A 16,570-nucleotide genomic window follows, 5' to 3' on the forward strand; every position below is an offset into this window, starting at 1 on the left:
CTATAAATAGTCCACCCCCTACAACCATAAACGGTGGGCTGCTCAGATTCAGTGCACGGCTTTTGTCGTTTGAGAGCAACCCACCTCGAAGCCTTTGAGAGAGAATACCTTGCGAGGATAAAGCCCTAACCACCCAGAGCCAGAGAGAATTGGGCATCACTTAAGTCTTCTTGTCTGAGTGATCTGAAGACTTATTACACTTGAGGACTGTGCATCCTCCAGCCGGTTAGGCGTCGCGTTCTGAGCATCCAAGAGACATTGTGGATTGCCGGTGAACGAAGTCTGTGAAGGTTTGGGAGTCTACCTTGAAGACTTACCAGAGTGATTGGGCGAGGTCTGTGTGACCTTAGCTCAAGGAGAATACGGTGAGGACTGGGTGTCCTGAGCTGCGTGTTCAGGACTGGGTGTCCGGGACTGTGTGTCCGGGACTATGTGTCCTAAGGTTTAAATACCTAGCCGCTACAACCAGACGTACAGTTGTCATAGCAACTGGAACTAGTCCAACAAATCATTGTCTTCAACGAGTCACTGGTTTCATCTTCACTTCCCTTTACTTACTGTTATTCGTTGTGAAGTCATTGCATGTTTGCTCTATCTTTTGTCTTCACAACGTGAATGTATGATCTGTTTGGCTTCATAATATCTTCCTACCTGATCCTCATTACACTGCAGCTGTTTGTCACTATGCTTTCACTCTATTGAATACTTGACCATGGCTTGCCTAGTGTAGTCTACCTTCCGCTGCATAGTAATAGGCATATCTCTACTGTTTGTCTTCATAACTTCCACATTTTGAAGACTTTCATAAAAATCGCCTATTCACCCCCCCTCTAGTCGATATAACGCACTTTCACCTTCTCACCCGTAGCGATGCTTAAGTCCGTCTGAATCATGTTAGCTATTGCCGCATTTTATGATTATGAAATTTGGCAGATGGATGTAAAAACTGCATTCCTGAATGGATTTCTGGAAGAAGAGTTGTATATGATGCAACCTGAAGGTTTTATCGATCCAAAAGGTGCTAACAAAGTGTGCAAGCTCCAGCGATCCATTTATGGACTGGTGCAAGCCTCTCGGAGTTGGAATAAACATTTTGGTAGTGTGATCAAAGCATATGGTTTTATACAGACTTTTGGAGAAGCCCGTATTTACAAGAAAGTGAGTGGGAGCTCTGTAGCATTTCTAATATTATATGTGGATGACATATTTTTGATTGGAAATGATATAGAATTTCTGGATAGCATAAAAGGATACTTGAATAAAAGTTTTTCAATGAAATACCTCGGTGAAGCTGCTTACATATTGGGCATCAAGATCTATAGAGATAGATCAAGACGCTTAATTGGACTTTCACAAAGCACATACCTTGACAAAGTTTTGAAGAAGTTCAAAATGGATCAAGCAAAGAAAGGGTTCTTGCCTGTATTACAAGGTGTGAAGTTGAGTAAGACTCAATGCCCGACCACTGCAGAAGATAGAGAGAAAATGGAAGATGTTCCCTATGCTTCAGCCATAGGCTCTATCATGTATGCAATGTTGTGTACCAGACCTGATGTGTGCCTTGCTATTAGTTTAGCAGGGAGGTACCAAAGTAATCCAGGAGTGGATCACTGGACAGCGGTCAAGAACATCCTGGAGTACCTGAAAAGGACTAAGGATATGTTTCTCGTTTATGGAGGTGACAAAGAGCTCATCGTAAATGGTTAAGTTGATGCAAGATTTGACACTGATCCGGATGATTCTAAATCGCAAACCAGATACGTGTTTATATTAAATGGTGGAGCTGTCAGTTGGAGCAGTTCTAAACAGAGCGTCGTGGCAGGATCTACATGTGAAGCGGAGTACATTGCTCCTTCAGAAGCAGCAAATGAAGGATTCTGGATGAAGGAGTTCATATCCGATCTAGGTGTCATACCTAGTGCATCGGGTCCAATGAAAATCTTTTGTGACAATACTGGTACAATTGCCTTGGCAAAGGAATCCAGATTTCACAAGAGAACCAAGCACATCAAGAGACGCTTCAACTCCATCCGGGATCAAGTCCAGGTGGGAGACATAGACAGTTGCAAGATACATACGGATCTAAATGTTGCAGACCCATTGACTAAGCCTCTTCCACGAGCAAAACATGATCAGCACCAAGGCTCCATGGGTGTCAGAATCATTACTGTGTAATCTACATTATTGACTCTAGTGCAAGTGGGAGACTGAAGGAAATATGCCCTAGAGGTAATAATAAAGTTATTATTTATTTCCTTATATCATGATAAATGTTTATTATTCATGCTAGAATTGTATTAACCGGAAACATAATACATGTGTGAATACATAGGCAAACAGAGTGTCACTAGTATGCCTCTACTTGACTAGCTCATTGATCAAAGATGGTTATGTTTCCTAGCCATGGACATGAGTTGTCATTTGATTAACGGGATCACATCATTAGGAGAATGATGTGATTGACTTGACCCATTCCGTTAGCTTAGCACTTGATCGTTTAGTATGTTGCTATTGCTTTCTTCATGACTTATACATGTTTCTATGACTATGAGATTATGCAACTCCCGTTTATCGGAGGAACACTTTGTGTGCTACCAAACATCACAACATAACTGGGTGATTATAAAGGTGCTCTATAGGTTTCTCCGAAGGTACTTGTTGAGTTGGCGTATTTCGAGATTAGGATTTGTCACTCCAATTGTCGGAGAGGTATCTCTGGGCCCTCTCGGTAATGCACATCACTATAAGCCTTGCAAGCATTGTAACTAATAAGTTAGTTGCGGGATGATGCATTACAGAATGAGTAAAGAGACTTGCCGGTAACGAGATTGAACTAGGTATTGAGATACCGACGATCGAATCTCGGGCAAATAACATACCGATGACAAAGGGAACAATGTATGATGTTATGCGGTTTGACCGATAAAGATCTTTGTAGAATATGTGGGAGCCAATATGAACATCCAGGTTCCGCTATTGGTTATTGACCGGAGACGTGTCTCGGTCATGTCTACATAGTTCTCGAACCCGTAGGGTCCGCACGCTTAAAGTTCGGTGACGATCGGTATTATGAGTTTTTGTGTTTTGATGTACCGAAGGTAGTTCGGAGTCCTAGATATGATCACGGACATGACGAGGAGTCTCGAAATGGTCGAGATGTAAAGATCGATATATAGGACGACTATATTCGGACACCGAAAGTGTTCCAGGTGATTTCGGAGGGAACCGGAGTGCCGGAGGGTTACAGGAACCCCCCGGGAGAAGTAATGGGCCTTATGGGCCTTAGTGGAGAGAGAGAGGGCTGGCCTAGGGCAGGTCGCGCGCCCCTCTCCCTCTGGTCCGAATTGGACTAGGAGAGGAGGGGCGGCGCCCCCCTTTCCTTCTCCCTCTCCCCCGTCCTTTCCCCCTCCTAGTAGGAGTAGGAAAGAGGGGAGTCCTACTCCTACTAGGAGGAGGACTCCTCCTCCTCCTGGCGCGCCATAGAGGGACGGCCGGCCTCCCCCCTGCTCCTTTATATACGGGGGCAGGGGGCACCTCTAGACACACAAGTTGATCAGTTGATCTATTCCAGCCGTGTGCGGTGCCCCCCTCCACCATATTCCACCTCGGTTATATCGTAGCGGTGCTTAGGCGAAGCCCTGCGTCAGTAGCATCATCATCACCGCCACCACGCCATCGTGCTGACGAAACTCCCCTGTGAAGCTTTGCTGGATCGGAGCTCGCAGGACGTCATCGAGTTGAACGTGTGCAGAACTCGGAGGTGTCGTGCGTTTGGTACTTGGATCGATCGGATCGTGAAGACGTACGACTACATCAACCGCGTTATGCTAACGCTTCTGCATTCGGTCTACGAGGGTACGTGGACACACTCTCCCCTCTCATTGCTATGCATCACCATGATCTTGTGTGTGCGTAGTAAATTTTTTGAATTTTCTACGTTCCCCAACACTGAGTACTACAATCACTTGAATCAAGTGGGAGTTAATCTTCCAGATAAGATAGTGATTGACAGAGTTCTCTAGTCACTATCACCAAGTTACTAGAACTTCGTGATGAACTATAATATGCAAGGGATAACGGAAACGATTCCCAAGCTCTTTGTGATGCCGAAATCGACAAAGGTAGAAATCAAGAAAAGCATCAAGTGTTGATGGTTGACAAGACCACTAGTTTCAAGAAAAAGGGCAAAGGGAAGAAGGGGAACTTCAAGAAGAACGGCAAGCAAGTTGCTGCTTAAGTGAAGAAGCCCAAGTCTGGACCTAAGCCTGAGACTAAGTGCTTCTACTACAAAGGGACCAGTCACTGCAAGCAGAATTGCCCCAAGTATTTGGCGGATAAGAAGGATGGCAAAGTGAACAAAGGTATATTTGATATTGATGTGTACTTTACTAGTGTTTATAGCAACCCCTCAGTATTTAATACTAGTTTAGTTGCTAAGATTAGTAACTCGAAACGGGAGTTGCAGAATGAACAGAGACTAGTTAAGGGTGAAGTGACGATGTGTGTTGGAAGTGGTTCCAAGATTGATATGATCATCATCGCACACTCCCTATACTTTCGGGATTAGCGTTGAACCTAAATAAATGTTATTTGGTGTTTGCGTTAAGCATGAATATGATTTGATCATGTTTATTGCAATACAGTTATTCATTTAAAGTCAGAGAATAATTGTTGTTCTGTTTACATGAATAAAACCTTCAATGGTCATACACCCAAGGTGAATGGTTTATTGAATCTTGATCGTAGTGATACACATATTCATAATATTGAAGCCAAAAGATGCAAAGTTAATAATGATAGTGCAACTTATTTGTGGCACTGCCGTTTAGGTCATATTGGTGTAAAGCGCATGAAGAAAAATCCATGCTGATGGGCTTTTGGAATCACTTGATTATGAATTAGTTGATGCTTGCGAACCATGCCTCATGGGCAAGATGACTAAAACTCCGTTCTTCGGAACAATGGAGCGAGCAACAAACTTGTTGGAAATAATACATACTGATGTATGCAGTCTGATGAGTGTTGAGGCTCGCGGCAGGTATCGTTATTTTTCGACCTTCACAGATGATTTGAGCAGATATGGGTATATCTTCTTGATGAAACATAAATCTGAAACATTTGAAAAGTTCAAAGAATTTCAGAGTGAAGTGGAAAATCATGGTAACAAGAAAATCAAGTTTCTATGATCTGATCGTGGAGGTGAATATTTGAGTTACGAGTTTGGTCTTCATTTGAAACAATGCGAAATAGTTTCGCAACTCATGCCACCCGGAATACCACAGCGTAATGGTGTGTCCGAACGTCGTAATTGTATTTTACTAGATATGGTGTGATCTATGATGTCTCTTACTGATTTACCACTATCATTTTGGGGTTATGCATTAGAGACAGCTGCATTCACGTTAATAGGGCACCATCTAAATCCGTTGAGACGACGCCATATGAACTGTGGTTTGGCAAGAAACCAAAGTTGTCGTTTCTTAAAGTTTGGGGTTGCGATGCTTATGTGAAAAAGTTTCATCCTGATAAGCTCAAACCCAAATCGGAGAAATGCGTCTTCATAGGATACGCAAAAAGAAAATGTTGGGTACACCTTCTATCACAAGATCCGAAAGGTAAGATCTTTGTTGCTAAGAGTGGATCCTTTCTAGAGAAGAAGTTTCTCTCAAAAGAAGTGAGTGTGAGGAATGTAGAACTTGATGAGGTAATTGTACCTTCTCCCTAACTGGAAAGTAGTTCATCACAGAAATCAGTTCTAGTGATCTCTACACCAATTAGTGAGGAAGCTAATGATGATGATCATGAAACTTCAGATCAAGTTACTACCAAACCTCATAGGTCAACTAGAGTAAGATCTGCACCAGAGTGGTATGGCAATCTTGTTCTGGAAGTCATGTTACTTGACCATGACGAACCTACGAACTATGAGGAAGCGATGATGAGCCCAGATTCCGCAAAATGGCTTTAGGCCATGAAATCTGAGATGGGATCCATGTATGAGAACAAAGTATGGACTTTGATTGACTTGCTCGATGATCGGTTAGTCATTGAGAATAAATGGATCTTCAAGAGGAAGACGGACGCTGATAGTAGTGTTATTATCTACAAAGCTTGAATTGTGCAAAATGTTTTTGACAAGTTCAAGGTGTTGACTACGATGAGATTTTCTCACTCGTATCGATGCTTAAAAGTCTGTCCGAATCATGTTAGCAGTTGCCACATTTTATGAAATCTGGCAAATGGATGACAAAACTGCATTCCTTAATGGATTTCTTAAAGAAGAGTTGTATATGATGCAACTAGAAGGTTTTGTCGACCCTAAGGTACTAACAAAGTGAGCAAGCTCCAGCGATCCATCTATGGACTGGTGCAAGCATCTCAGAGTTGGAATATATGCTTTGATAAAGTGATCAAAGCATATGGTTTTATACAGACTTGCGGTAAAGCCTGTATTTACCAAAAAGTGAGTGGGAGCACTACAACATTTCTGATAAGTATATGTGAATGACATATTGTTGATCGAAAATAATGTAGAATTTTCTGGAAAGCATAAAGGAGTGTTTGAAAGGATTTTTTCAAAGAAAGACCTCGGTGAAGCTACTTACATATTGAGCATCAAGATCTATAGAGATAGATCAAGACGCTTGATATATTTTCAATGAGTACATACCTTGACAAGATTTTGAAGTAGTTCAAAATGAAATAGTCAAAGAAGGAGTTCTTGCCTGTGTTGCAAGGTGTGAAGTTGAGTAAAGACTCAAAACCTGACTACAGCAGAAAATAGAAAGAGAATGAAAAGTCATTCCCTATGCCTCAGTCATAGGTTCAGTAAAGTATGCTATGTTGTATACCAGACCTATTGTGTGCCTCACCATAAGTTTGGCAAGAGGGTACAATAGTGATCCAGGAATGGATCACTGGACAACGGTCAAAAATATCCTTAGTGGAATAAGGAAATGTTTCACGGTTATGGAGGTGACAAAGAATTCGTCGTAAAGAGTTACGTCGATGCAAGCTTTGACACCGATCTGGATGACTCTAAGTCTCGATCTATATACATATTGAGAGTGGGAGGAATTAGCTAGAGTAGCTTCGTGCAAAGCATTGTAAACACAGAAAATTTGCAAAAATACATACGGCTTTGAATGTGGCAGACCCGTTGAATAAATTTCTCTCACAAACAAAACATGATCACTCTTTGGGTGTTAATCACATAGCGATGTGAACTAGATTATTGACTCTAGTAAACCCTTTGGGTGTTGGTCACATGAAGATGTGAACTAATCACATAAAGATGTGAACTATTGCTGTTAAATCACATGACGATGTGAACTAGATTATTGACTCTAGTGCAAGTGGGAGACTGAAGGAAATATCCCCTAGAGGCAATAAGAAAGTTATTATTTATTTCCTTATATCATGATAAAAGTTTATTATTCATGCTAGAATTGTATTAACCGGAAACTTAGTACATGTGTGAATACATAGACAAACTAAGTGTCACTAGTATGCCTCTACTTGGCTAGCTCGTTAATCAAAGATGGTTAAGTTTCCTAGCCATGGACAAGAGTTGTCGTTTGATGAATGGGATCACATCATTAGAGAATGATGTGATTGACTTGACCCATCCGTTAGCTTAGCACGATGATCGTTTAGTTTGTTGCTACTGCTTTCTTCATGACTTATACATGTTCCTTTGAGTATGAGATTATGCAACTCCCGAATACCGGAGGAACAATTTGTGTGCTACCAAACGTCACAACGTAACTGGGTGATTATAAAGGTGCTCTACAGGTGTCTCCGATGGTACTTGTTGAGTTGGCATAGATCGAGACTAGGATTTGTCACTCCGATTGTCGGAGAGGTATCTCTGGGCCCTCTCGGTAATGCACATCACTATAAGCCTTACAAGCAATGCAACTAATGAGTTAGGTGTGGGATGATGCATTACAGAACGAGTAAAGAGACTTGTCGGTAACGAGATTGAGCTAGGTATTGAGATACCGACGATCGAAACTCGGGCAAGTAACATATCGATGACAAAGGGAACAACGTATATTGCCATGCGGTTTGACCGATAAAGATCTTCGTAGAATATGTAGGAACCAATATGAGCATCCAGGTTCCGCTATTGGTTATTGACCGGAGACGTGTCTCGGTCATGTCTACATAGTTCTCGAACCCGTAGGGTCCGCACGCTTAAAGTTCTGTGACGATCAGTATTATGAGTTTTTGTGTGTTTTGATGTACCGAAGGTAGTTCGGAGTCCCGGATATGATCACGGATATGACGAGGAGTCTCGAAATGGTCGAGACGTAAAGATCAATATATTGGATGACTATGTTCGGACATCGGAAGGGTTCCGGGAGGTTTCAGACATATACAGGAGTACCGGGGGTTACCGGAACCCCCTGGGAAGCTATTGGGCCTTATGGGCCTTAGTGGAGAAGAGAGAGGGCAGCAGGAGGTGACACGCGGCCCCCCTTGCCCCAATCCGATTTGGACAAGGGGAAGGGGCGCCCCCCCCCACTCTCCCCTCTCGTTGCTATGCATCACCATGAATTTGCGTGTGCGTAGGAAATTTTTTGAGTTTACTACGTTCCCCAACAGCCGTCTCGTAGCAGCCCCCATGGCCACCAGCGCCTCCCCTTGCAGCACCAACTCGAGGGCCTCCCCGGCGATGCGGCACCACCGACGGAACCATGCAGCATCCGCGGGTGCGGGGGGATCACGTGTGACGTTGTCTCTCCACGGCGGCGATGAGTAGCTTGACTGGGAGACGAGATGCTCGTAGAAGCACCGGGGGAAAGAAAGATGCTCGCAGCATCAGGTGGCCGTCCTCAACGACGGCGACCGGTGGTCGCCCTCCGCTCACGAGAGAGGGAGATGAGGAGGAGGAGGAGGTCGCTCGGGGGAGAGAAGAGAGCTCGCGTGTGGCCAGGAACTTGTGCAGGGGGCGAGGGGATAAGGATGCGACACGAGATGCGAGCCGCTCGATCTAGTCACATCAGATGACGCGTGATGGACCGGTCGAGCGTTCGGCCGGTATGTCGTACGCAAACGTTTCCCAAAAAAGAACCAGGAAATCCATTTTTAGGGTTTTTTTCAAAGTTGTTTCATTCGATCGGGAGCAGTGCTTCACACACGACAGTTACGAAACACAAATGACATGTCATGTCCCACCATCCAAGCGCAAGGCTAAACAACCACTGCCGGTTGGATTAGGCCTCTCCCAGTGCTCCACCTTGTATAGATGCTAAGCCTGCCATGTAGGCAAAAAAAAACTAATGTGGCAAGATAATTAAAAAGAAAGAGATGAGTGTGGTGACCCAGGAAGAAACAATGACAAGCACGATAACCTAGGCAAAACACTCAAATGGAAAAAAGTCCACCAATGCATAAAAAACTTTAGTTACAAAATCATTAAATGAAAGTTAAAAACCTATACTTGGGGTTTTAGTTGTTAAAGTTTTTAATGTGCCAATGTATTGAAAGTAGCCTTAGCCATCGTTTCAGCATGGCCAAAGTGTGTGAAGCACTTTCGTTCGATCGGTAGGAACCAAACGTCCAAACGACGTGTACACCGACCCGAACCCGGCTCGTGGGGCCCACGAACACGGCCCGATCGATCGGTGACGCACGCACGCACCACTTTCGTCGAAATCGTGAGACTGGACAGCGAGAATTGCAGAGAGAGGAAGAAAATAAAGGAAGAGCAAAAAGGAGAAACCCGGAGGCCGGAATCCCAATCGATCGAAGGAAGCAGAGCTGGGGGATCGCGGCGCCGGCGGCCGGCGGGGGGAGAACCGGAGGGGAGCCGTGGAGCGATCAGGGGGGCATCTGCGCCCGATGTGGGCGTGGGGCCTCGCCGAGCGCGCCATCGCCGGCCTCCTCGGCCCCGCCGGCGCGAATGGCGGTCGCTGGAACACCGCCGTCGCCGTCGGGGTCACGGCCGCGGCCGGCATCGCGCTAGTCGCCATCGTCGTCTCCTCCCGCAGGTTCGCCACCACCAGACCCAAACCCTCACCCCCTTCTGCTAAAGGCGGTCCTGTGCTTCGTCCCCTTAGTTGCATACGCGCGCTCTGGATGCAGGGGCGGGATCAAATCGCCGTGGCGGCGGCGGAGGAAGCGCGCGCTTGGGCCCAAGGAATGGCGCAGCTTGTTCACGCCGGAGGGGAAGTTTTACGACGGCGGCGTCAAGCTACTGAAGAGAGTTCGGAACGGAGTAAGATATAGTGAAGCTTAGTTTGTTTGTTACAGTATTTCCTTGCTATCTTGTGAGTTCCTGATGTAGCTTAGGAAGCCATCATATTGAGCTGTCTGCTTTCGTGACAGGGGGTTGAGCCGAGCATCAGAGCAGAGGTCTGGCCGTTCCTTCTGGGAGTGTAAGTACTCTAGACATTGTGATCCGAGGACAGATGTAGCTATGCTTGCAGATGTATAGTTAGATCCACGAGATACTTGCACATCAGGAACTCATGCTAACATCGTTTTGTATTTTTAGCAACGGATTCAGTTGATGTTCCTTTTTTGACATGATTCATCTTTTCTGCATGTGAGTGAGGCTTTATACTTCATAATTAATTGCTTCAGTTTTGGGACTTGAACAGAACCATAGATAGGGCCAACTTAAGAGAGGCATACTCACTTTTGTACTTTTGTTAGTATGTAAATGTGGAAATTAGTGTTTTCCACAGGATTTTCCCAGGCCACCTTTCCCCCGCTCCTGTCCATTTGTAGTATCAAAACTATTGCGTGCAGTTTTAGATTGATTCTAAACTAAGTAGATGAAGGAAAACTTATGAATACACCAAATTTGCACATAGTTCAGCCCTTCTCTGGTAGGCACAGCATGACTTGATATCTTATCACAGTAAGAGATACCCCCTCCGTCCCATAATATAAGAGCGTTTTTTACACTACACTAGTGTAAAAAACGCTCTTATATCATGGGACTGAGGGAGTACATCGTGGAAATTTTATGTACTTAGTCACATGTGTTTTTTTTTTTGGTAGTCAGAGTGTTTGCCTCGAGTAATTGGAATTTTTGACTCTCGTGCAGTTATAGCCTGAATAGTTCAGAAGCTGAAAGGGAAGCAATTAAGGCCCATAACAGGTACACCATTTTTTCAACCATCTATGTTTCATGACTCCAGTCCATGTTTGTCCACAGTCTCACTATATTTCTTTACCACTACAGAAACACATTGCCCCTTAATTAAGGAACACTTAAGTGTTTGCAAATGTTATTTTCATGGGGTCTAGTGTAAAACATGACAGTATTGGATGATTTATGTAGGAAGGGATATATGCTCTTGAGGAAACATTGCCTGCGAAAAAACAATGAAGAAAGCAAGCGATCAATCAACCGCAAAGAGAGCATTAGTTCTGGCAAAGTCAAAGAATCTGTTACTTCTGTTGGATCCGAAGAACCTGAAAAAGTAAGCGTGGATGATCATATCACGAGTGAGGAAGAAAATCCTTGTGTCATTTCAGAGCAAGAAATGCAGGATAAGACAGGTAAAGCAATTCCAGAGAATCAGGCGGATGAAAGCCTCTGTTCATCTAGTTCACGCGATGAGGATGAGAGTCAGAAAAGTGATGTGACCCATGTGGAAGCGTCTCGTGATGATGTCGCCTCTGTGGACCAGTCTTCAGTTGAGGATGAAGAAGAAAGTATGCCCCTGCCCAAATATTCAAACGCAGGAGGAAATATAGAAGCTGAAACTAAGTTATCTAAGGATGCCCGTCCTGTGAAGTCTGCACGGACAGTTGAGGATTTTGAGACATGGCAACGGATAATTCGTTTGGATGCAGTTCGTGCTAATAATGAATGGGTTTCCTACTCTCCATTGCAAGCTGCGGTTACCAGGGAGAAGGCAATTGACTCTGCTTCAGCTGTTTGTCTCAAAGACTATGACCACTTGGAAGCACATAGGATCCATCATGCGTCACGCCTTGTTGCAATACTTGAGGCGTACGCAACCTATGACCCAGAAATCGGTTATTGCCAGGGCATGAGTGACCTCCTTGCACCTCTCATTGCTGTGCTGGAGGAAGACGATGAAGCCTTCTGGTGCTTTGCCGGTTTCATGAGGAAAGCCCGCCACAACTTCAGACTCGACGAAGTGGGTATTCGCAGGCAACTCAACATGGTCTCCAAGATAATAAAAACCAAGGACTTCCATCTTTACAGGCACTTGGAGATGCTTGAAGCGGCAGACTGCTTCTTCGTCTATAGAATGGTGGTTGTGATGTTCCGGAGGGAGCTCACCTTCGAGCAGACCCTCAGCCTGTGGGAGGTGATGTGGGCCGACCAGGCAGCGAGGCGTGCTGGGATCGCACGATCGTCCTGGGGAAAACTTCGGCTTGGAGCCCCTCCAACTGATGACCTGCTGCTGTATGCGATTGCAGCCAGTGTACTGGAGAAGAGGAAATTGATAATAGAGAGCTATAGCAGCATGGATGAGATCATTAGGGACTGTAACAGCATGGCGGGGCAGCTGGACATTTGGAAGCTCCTGGACGACGCCCATGATTTAGTGGTGACCGTACAAGACAGGATCGAGTAGCTGGGATCTGCCCATGCTTATATTTGTATGATTGGTCCTGGCAGTTATCACGTTATCATATGTCTGTTATATACAATATCTTGTATGAGGTTATGGATAGAAACATTTTTGGTCTTGTTTTTTGGTGTGCCCTCTCTCTGCATGTGACTGTTCTTTGCACAGAGCAGATTTGTGGATCTTGTCATCTGTTGCTACTTCTTGGACTGTGGATGCTGGATACAATTTGGTCTTGCAGTGTATTTGTAACTAGAAAAAAGCCTTGTGCCTCAAGGGTGGTGTGGAGGGAAATATATCTCAATGTCCTGAAAGACGTTTAGTTCAGTTACTGCAGAGGGTGTATTCAGGAAGGGATTCTGCCTTCATAAAATAAACATGGAATTTCCGATAATCGAATTGATCAACTGGCCCAGGCTGTCACTTGCATGCTTTATAAGTGCTGCTCAACTCTTTTAGGCGTGTATAACTGCAAGAATATGCTCAATATATAGTGAAACGGACAGACAAATTATGTGGGAACATCACTGCAATGTATGATGTCCATATTTATTCTGAAATTGACATTGTTTAATAGCATAGCAATATTCCCACCATCCTCAATTGTAGACACTCCATCAGCTAAAAAAATATGTAGAGACTCCACCATATGTTGAGAATGTAAACATAATTCGAGTAATCTGGGCATACATATGGATGTTTCAAATTGAGAGTGCCTTGTATGATCAATGAGACAACACACTGCCACCCAACGAGTACCATCATTATGTTGTTCTAACTCAAACCAGCCAACCAATACCATTATTATGTTGTTCTAACTCAAACCATATTACTTGAAAGCTATTTCTCCGAAGCAACTCGCCAACAACAGCCTACTCAGATTTGCTGTAGTGCCGGATACCAAATGCAAGCCCCAAGATTAAAATGGGAACAAGAAACTGCAGGATCTTGATGAGGAGGTCGCTATCCTTGGCCTGGACATGGGACCCTTGCTGAGGAGGTACAAATGTACGCTTTGCTGGGATGGTTGAAGCATCAATTTCCCCGATGTGGTACTTCTCCATCATCTCCCTTGCGGAATCACTGTGTCCGATATCTTCGAAATCGCTGGTTGCATCTTTCCCTGGTTATATTGGAGTAGTGATCAGGTTTGAATATTAAAATCGAAACTGCGCAAGACTTTTGAACTTAGTCTCATCCACAATTATAAATACAACGAAAATGACTCACCGGTTACTGCCAGCAGTACCTCATCTCCACCAGGATGCTCATCCATGAAAGGGGTAACATCATACACCTGAAATGTTACACAACATGAGCTGATATAGTCAGGCATATTTTGCATCACACATAACAGGAATTTCGTCAGGTAAATTTCTCAATTCCTGCTGGGTATTTCTTTTACTCCAACGAAATCTAACCCACTGGGTGCAGAGAAAACTCTAGACCGTATGGCCATACATGCCACACTGGAACATTCAAGGTCACACAATTGAAATGGGTACCAACAAACATATCGGCCACACATACTGCAGAGACACCATTTTGGTGGGGCTACCCAGCATCAACCACGTGCATGTGAATCAATCGCCCTGATACATCTTAATTGACTCATTTCCTTCCACCATGACTAGTTAATATGCACATTGCAGAAGAGGAAGCAGCTTTTCTTCACTGTCTCCCCATACTTGTACTTGATCCTATGAAAGAGCTGTCCAGTTGATAAGATTTTGCTGGAATACCTTTCCCTCAGCACCTCGTCAAGAATGAAATCCTGATATGCGACACGCAAGGCGGATCTTGTACGAGTCGACCGATCTATGTACAATATTGCAGAAGGTGCATGTAACAGCATGGAGTGCACCAAAGGCTAGAAGGCTGTAACTGGTCTGGAATTGGAACGCAGGCTTAAAACAAATCACTTGCTATTTGTCCTCATAGGACTATGTGTTTGGTCAGAGAACATCTCTGTTGACGAACAGATCTGATTGGGCGGAATTGACTTGAGCAAGCTCAACAAGAATACTCAAATTCCACGAGCCCAGCGCCCCAGCAGACTCAGTTTTTCCTCGAGAAGAAGCCTAGCATCTAGAAGTGTTATCTAGCGCAACAGGCTTTGCAGGCGAAGCCTGCGCCGGAACAAGAGGACTAGCCACAGAACTCGCAGGAGAAGTAGATGCTAGGGTAGGAAAACGAAGGAGTGGTAGCGAGCAGGGAAGCATACCTTGCCGGCGATGACGAGCCAGCAGTCCTTGGCGACGTTGTGCTTGGCGACCTCCTCGAAGCCGAACATCTTCTTCTCGCCGGCCATGGCTCGCAACACACGCGCCCACGCTGCCCTGAGGAGGAGAGGCCACGAATTCCACGCCACCAAATAAAAACAATCCCAAAAAAAATCAGTCCTCTTCGGTGTACGCCTAGATCCACGACACGTCGTCGGGAGAAAAGCGGTTGAGGCGCTGTTGGTTGGCCGTCGGGTCGCTCTCACTCACCTGGGAGCGGCCGCGAGGCGAGAAGTCGCCGGTGAGGGGGACGGGCGGGCCGACGGAGTGGCGCACGCACCGAGAGAGGAGGAGGAAATGGATCACGCGCTTTGGACAGCCCCCCGCTCCGCGTGCGTGCGTGCGTGCGCGGTGGCGCCGGAGTCTGCTGTATTTGAGCCCGGCGCGTCCGGCCCCTCCCGCACCCCGTCGCGGCCTTCTTTCCCAAAATGCCCCTCGCGCGGCGGCCCTGGGCCGTTTCCTCCCTTGGGCCTCAACCCTCGGCCGTCGGCCCGTCAGCAGCATTTCGGCACGTCAGCTTGCTGAGTCGCGCCCGCCCGCCTCGGCCTCGGCCTCGGCGATCGCTACCCTTTCCGTTTGCCCGGTCGTACGCGACCGTGTGGCGCGAGGCGAGACACGAGAGGAGAGTGCGCAGTGAGACCGCCAACGCTCGCGCCGCGCCTCCGCCCCAGATCGTGGACCCGACGCCGATCGGCTCGTGCCATGGAGGAGCCCACGCGGCCCGTACCCGCGGACGACAGGGCGGCGGTGGAGGTGGAGGACGAGGCGGGGGAGGAAGAGGAGGAGCCGCCACGATCGGCCACGGCCAAGCAGGAGGAGGCCAAGGCGGCGCTGGGCGCCGAGGGGTCCCAGCCGTTCACCACGCGGCAGCTCGTCGGTGAGATCAAGGAGGACGGCGAGGCGGACGGGGGCGGAGGCGTTGGGGAGGGGGACGGGGTCGGATCCGCCGATGCTGAGGGTTCTTCGTCCAGGTTCGTGCAGACGCGCGTCCTTGTGCCATGATGTCACTCCATTCAGTACTGCATATCGCCGGGACTTGGTTAGGCTGTTTGCCTTGGGTCGTCCTAGTACCGAGCCATTTGGATAATGGAATCCAAATATGTTGTTTGATCGCTTCACGTTGGGGCCCATGCCATCTAGTATGTGAATTGTGCATTCGAGTCGTTGCTCTGTTTTGGTTGTTAGCTGCTGAAATAGTACTACATATTACTGATCAGCTATTCTAGTGTCATTTCGTGTTTCCTATCAGGGTAGCGGCAATTGGCATGCAATTTTACTGCAATTCTGCAACATCATAGGTGTTGATATTGTGTTGTCCCGTCTAAAAAATGAACGACACAAGTATATTCCATTTTCCATATGTATTGGCAGAGAAGTGTTTCATCAGACTCTGAACAAGCTGTTTTGCATCATGTGGCCAAATTGCAAGTGTTCTGTTAGTCGATTATACCGTTACAAATGAACTGTTTACTGTTTTTTTTCTTTTTACCAACGAAAATTCTGCAAGAATGCTCTTAGTGATAACTGTTCTATTAATTTTTTTCCAATCCTTTCCAGCCGAGAGAGCATGCAGCAGTTTTCATCCCATCATGATGTAGCCATGGAATTAATAAATAGTGTCACTGGAGTGGATGAGGAAGGTCGTTCTCGCCAAAGGATTCTTGCTTTTGCTGGAAAAAGGTTTGCTTACCTAGTTACCTTGCCTGACCCCTCCCCCCCCCC

The 16,570-nt window shown here is 45.9% G+C and overlaps 3 protein-coding genes across 3 annotated transcripts in view; 2 read left to right on the plus strand and 1 right to left on the minus strand.

Moving 5' to 3' along the window:
- The first annotated feature begins 9,673 nt into the window (after window positions 1–9,673).
- Window positions 9,674–12,880, plus strand: LOC119271807 (GTPase-activating protein gyp7-like). Its single transcript, XM_037553486.1, has 5 exons — window positions 9,674–9,998; window positions 10,093–10,225; window positions 10,336–10,385; window positions 11,063–11,116; window positions 11,300–12,880. The coding sequence occupies exons 1-5, from the start codon at window positions 9,850–9,852 to the stop codon at window positions 12,570–12,572; spliced, it is 1,659 nt and encodes a 552-aa protein (XP_037409383.1). The 5' UTR covers window positions 9,674–9,849; the 3' UTR covers window positions 12,573–12,880.
- Window positions 12,881–13,188: 308 nt separating this feature from the next.
- Window positions 13,189–15,218, minus strand: LOC119271817 (cytochrome b5-like). Its single transcript, XM_037553491.1, has 4 exons — window positions 15,059–15,218; window positions 14,791–14,905; window positions 13,797–13,863; window positions 13,189–13,689 (listed from the first exon to the last, which is right to left on the minus strand). Exons 2-4 carry the CDS (start codon window positions 14,875–14,877, stop codon window positions 13,439–13,441), a joined length of 405 nt encoding a protein of 134 aa, XP_037409388.1. The 5' UTR covers window positions 14,878–14,905; window positions 15,059–15,218; the 3' UTR covers window positions 13,189–13,438.
- Window positions 15,219–15,449: 231 nt separating this feature from the next.
- The window catches only part of LOC119271828 (protein HLB1-like), a 6,304-nt gene continuing 5,183 nt past the window's right edge, over window positions 15,450–16,570 (plus strand). Inside the window, exons 1-2 of the mRNA XM_037553498.1 lie at window positions 15,450–15,819; window positions 16,406–16,528. Of these exons, the coding sequence (XP_037409395.1) occupies window positions 15,551–15,819; window positions 16,406–16,528 (392 nt within the window). The 5' untranslated portion in view covers window positions 15,450–15,550. The remainder of the gene's footprint in view (window positions 15,820–16,405; window positions 16,529–16,570) is intronic.

Source organism: Triticum dicoccoides, chromosome 1A (genome assembly GCF_002162155.2).
Source record: "Triticum dicoccoides isolate Atlit2015 ecotype Zavitan chromosome 1A, WEW_v2.0, whole genome shotgun sequence".
NCBI lineage: Eukaryota > Viridiplantae > Streptophyta > Magnoliopsida > Poales > Poaceae > Triticum > Triticum dicoccoides.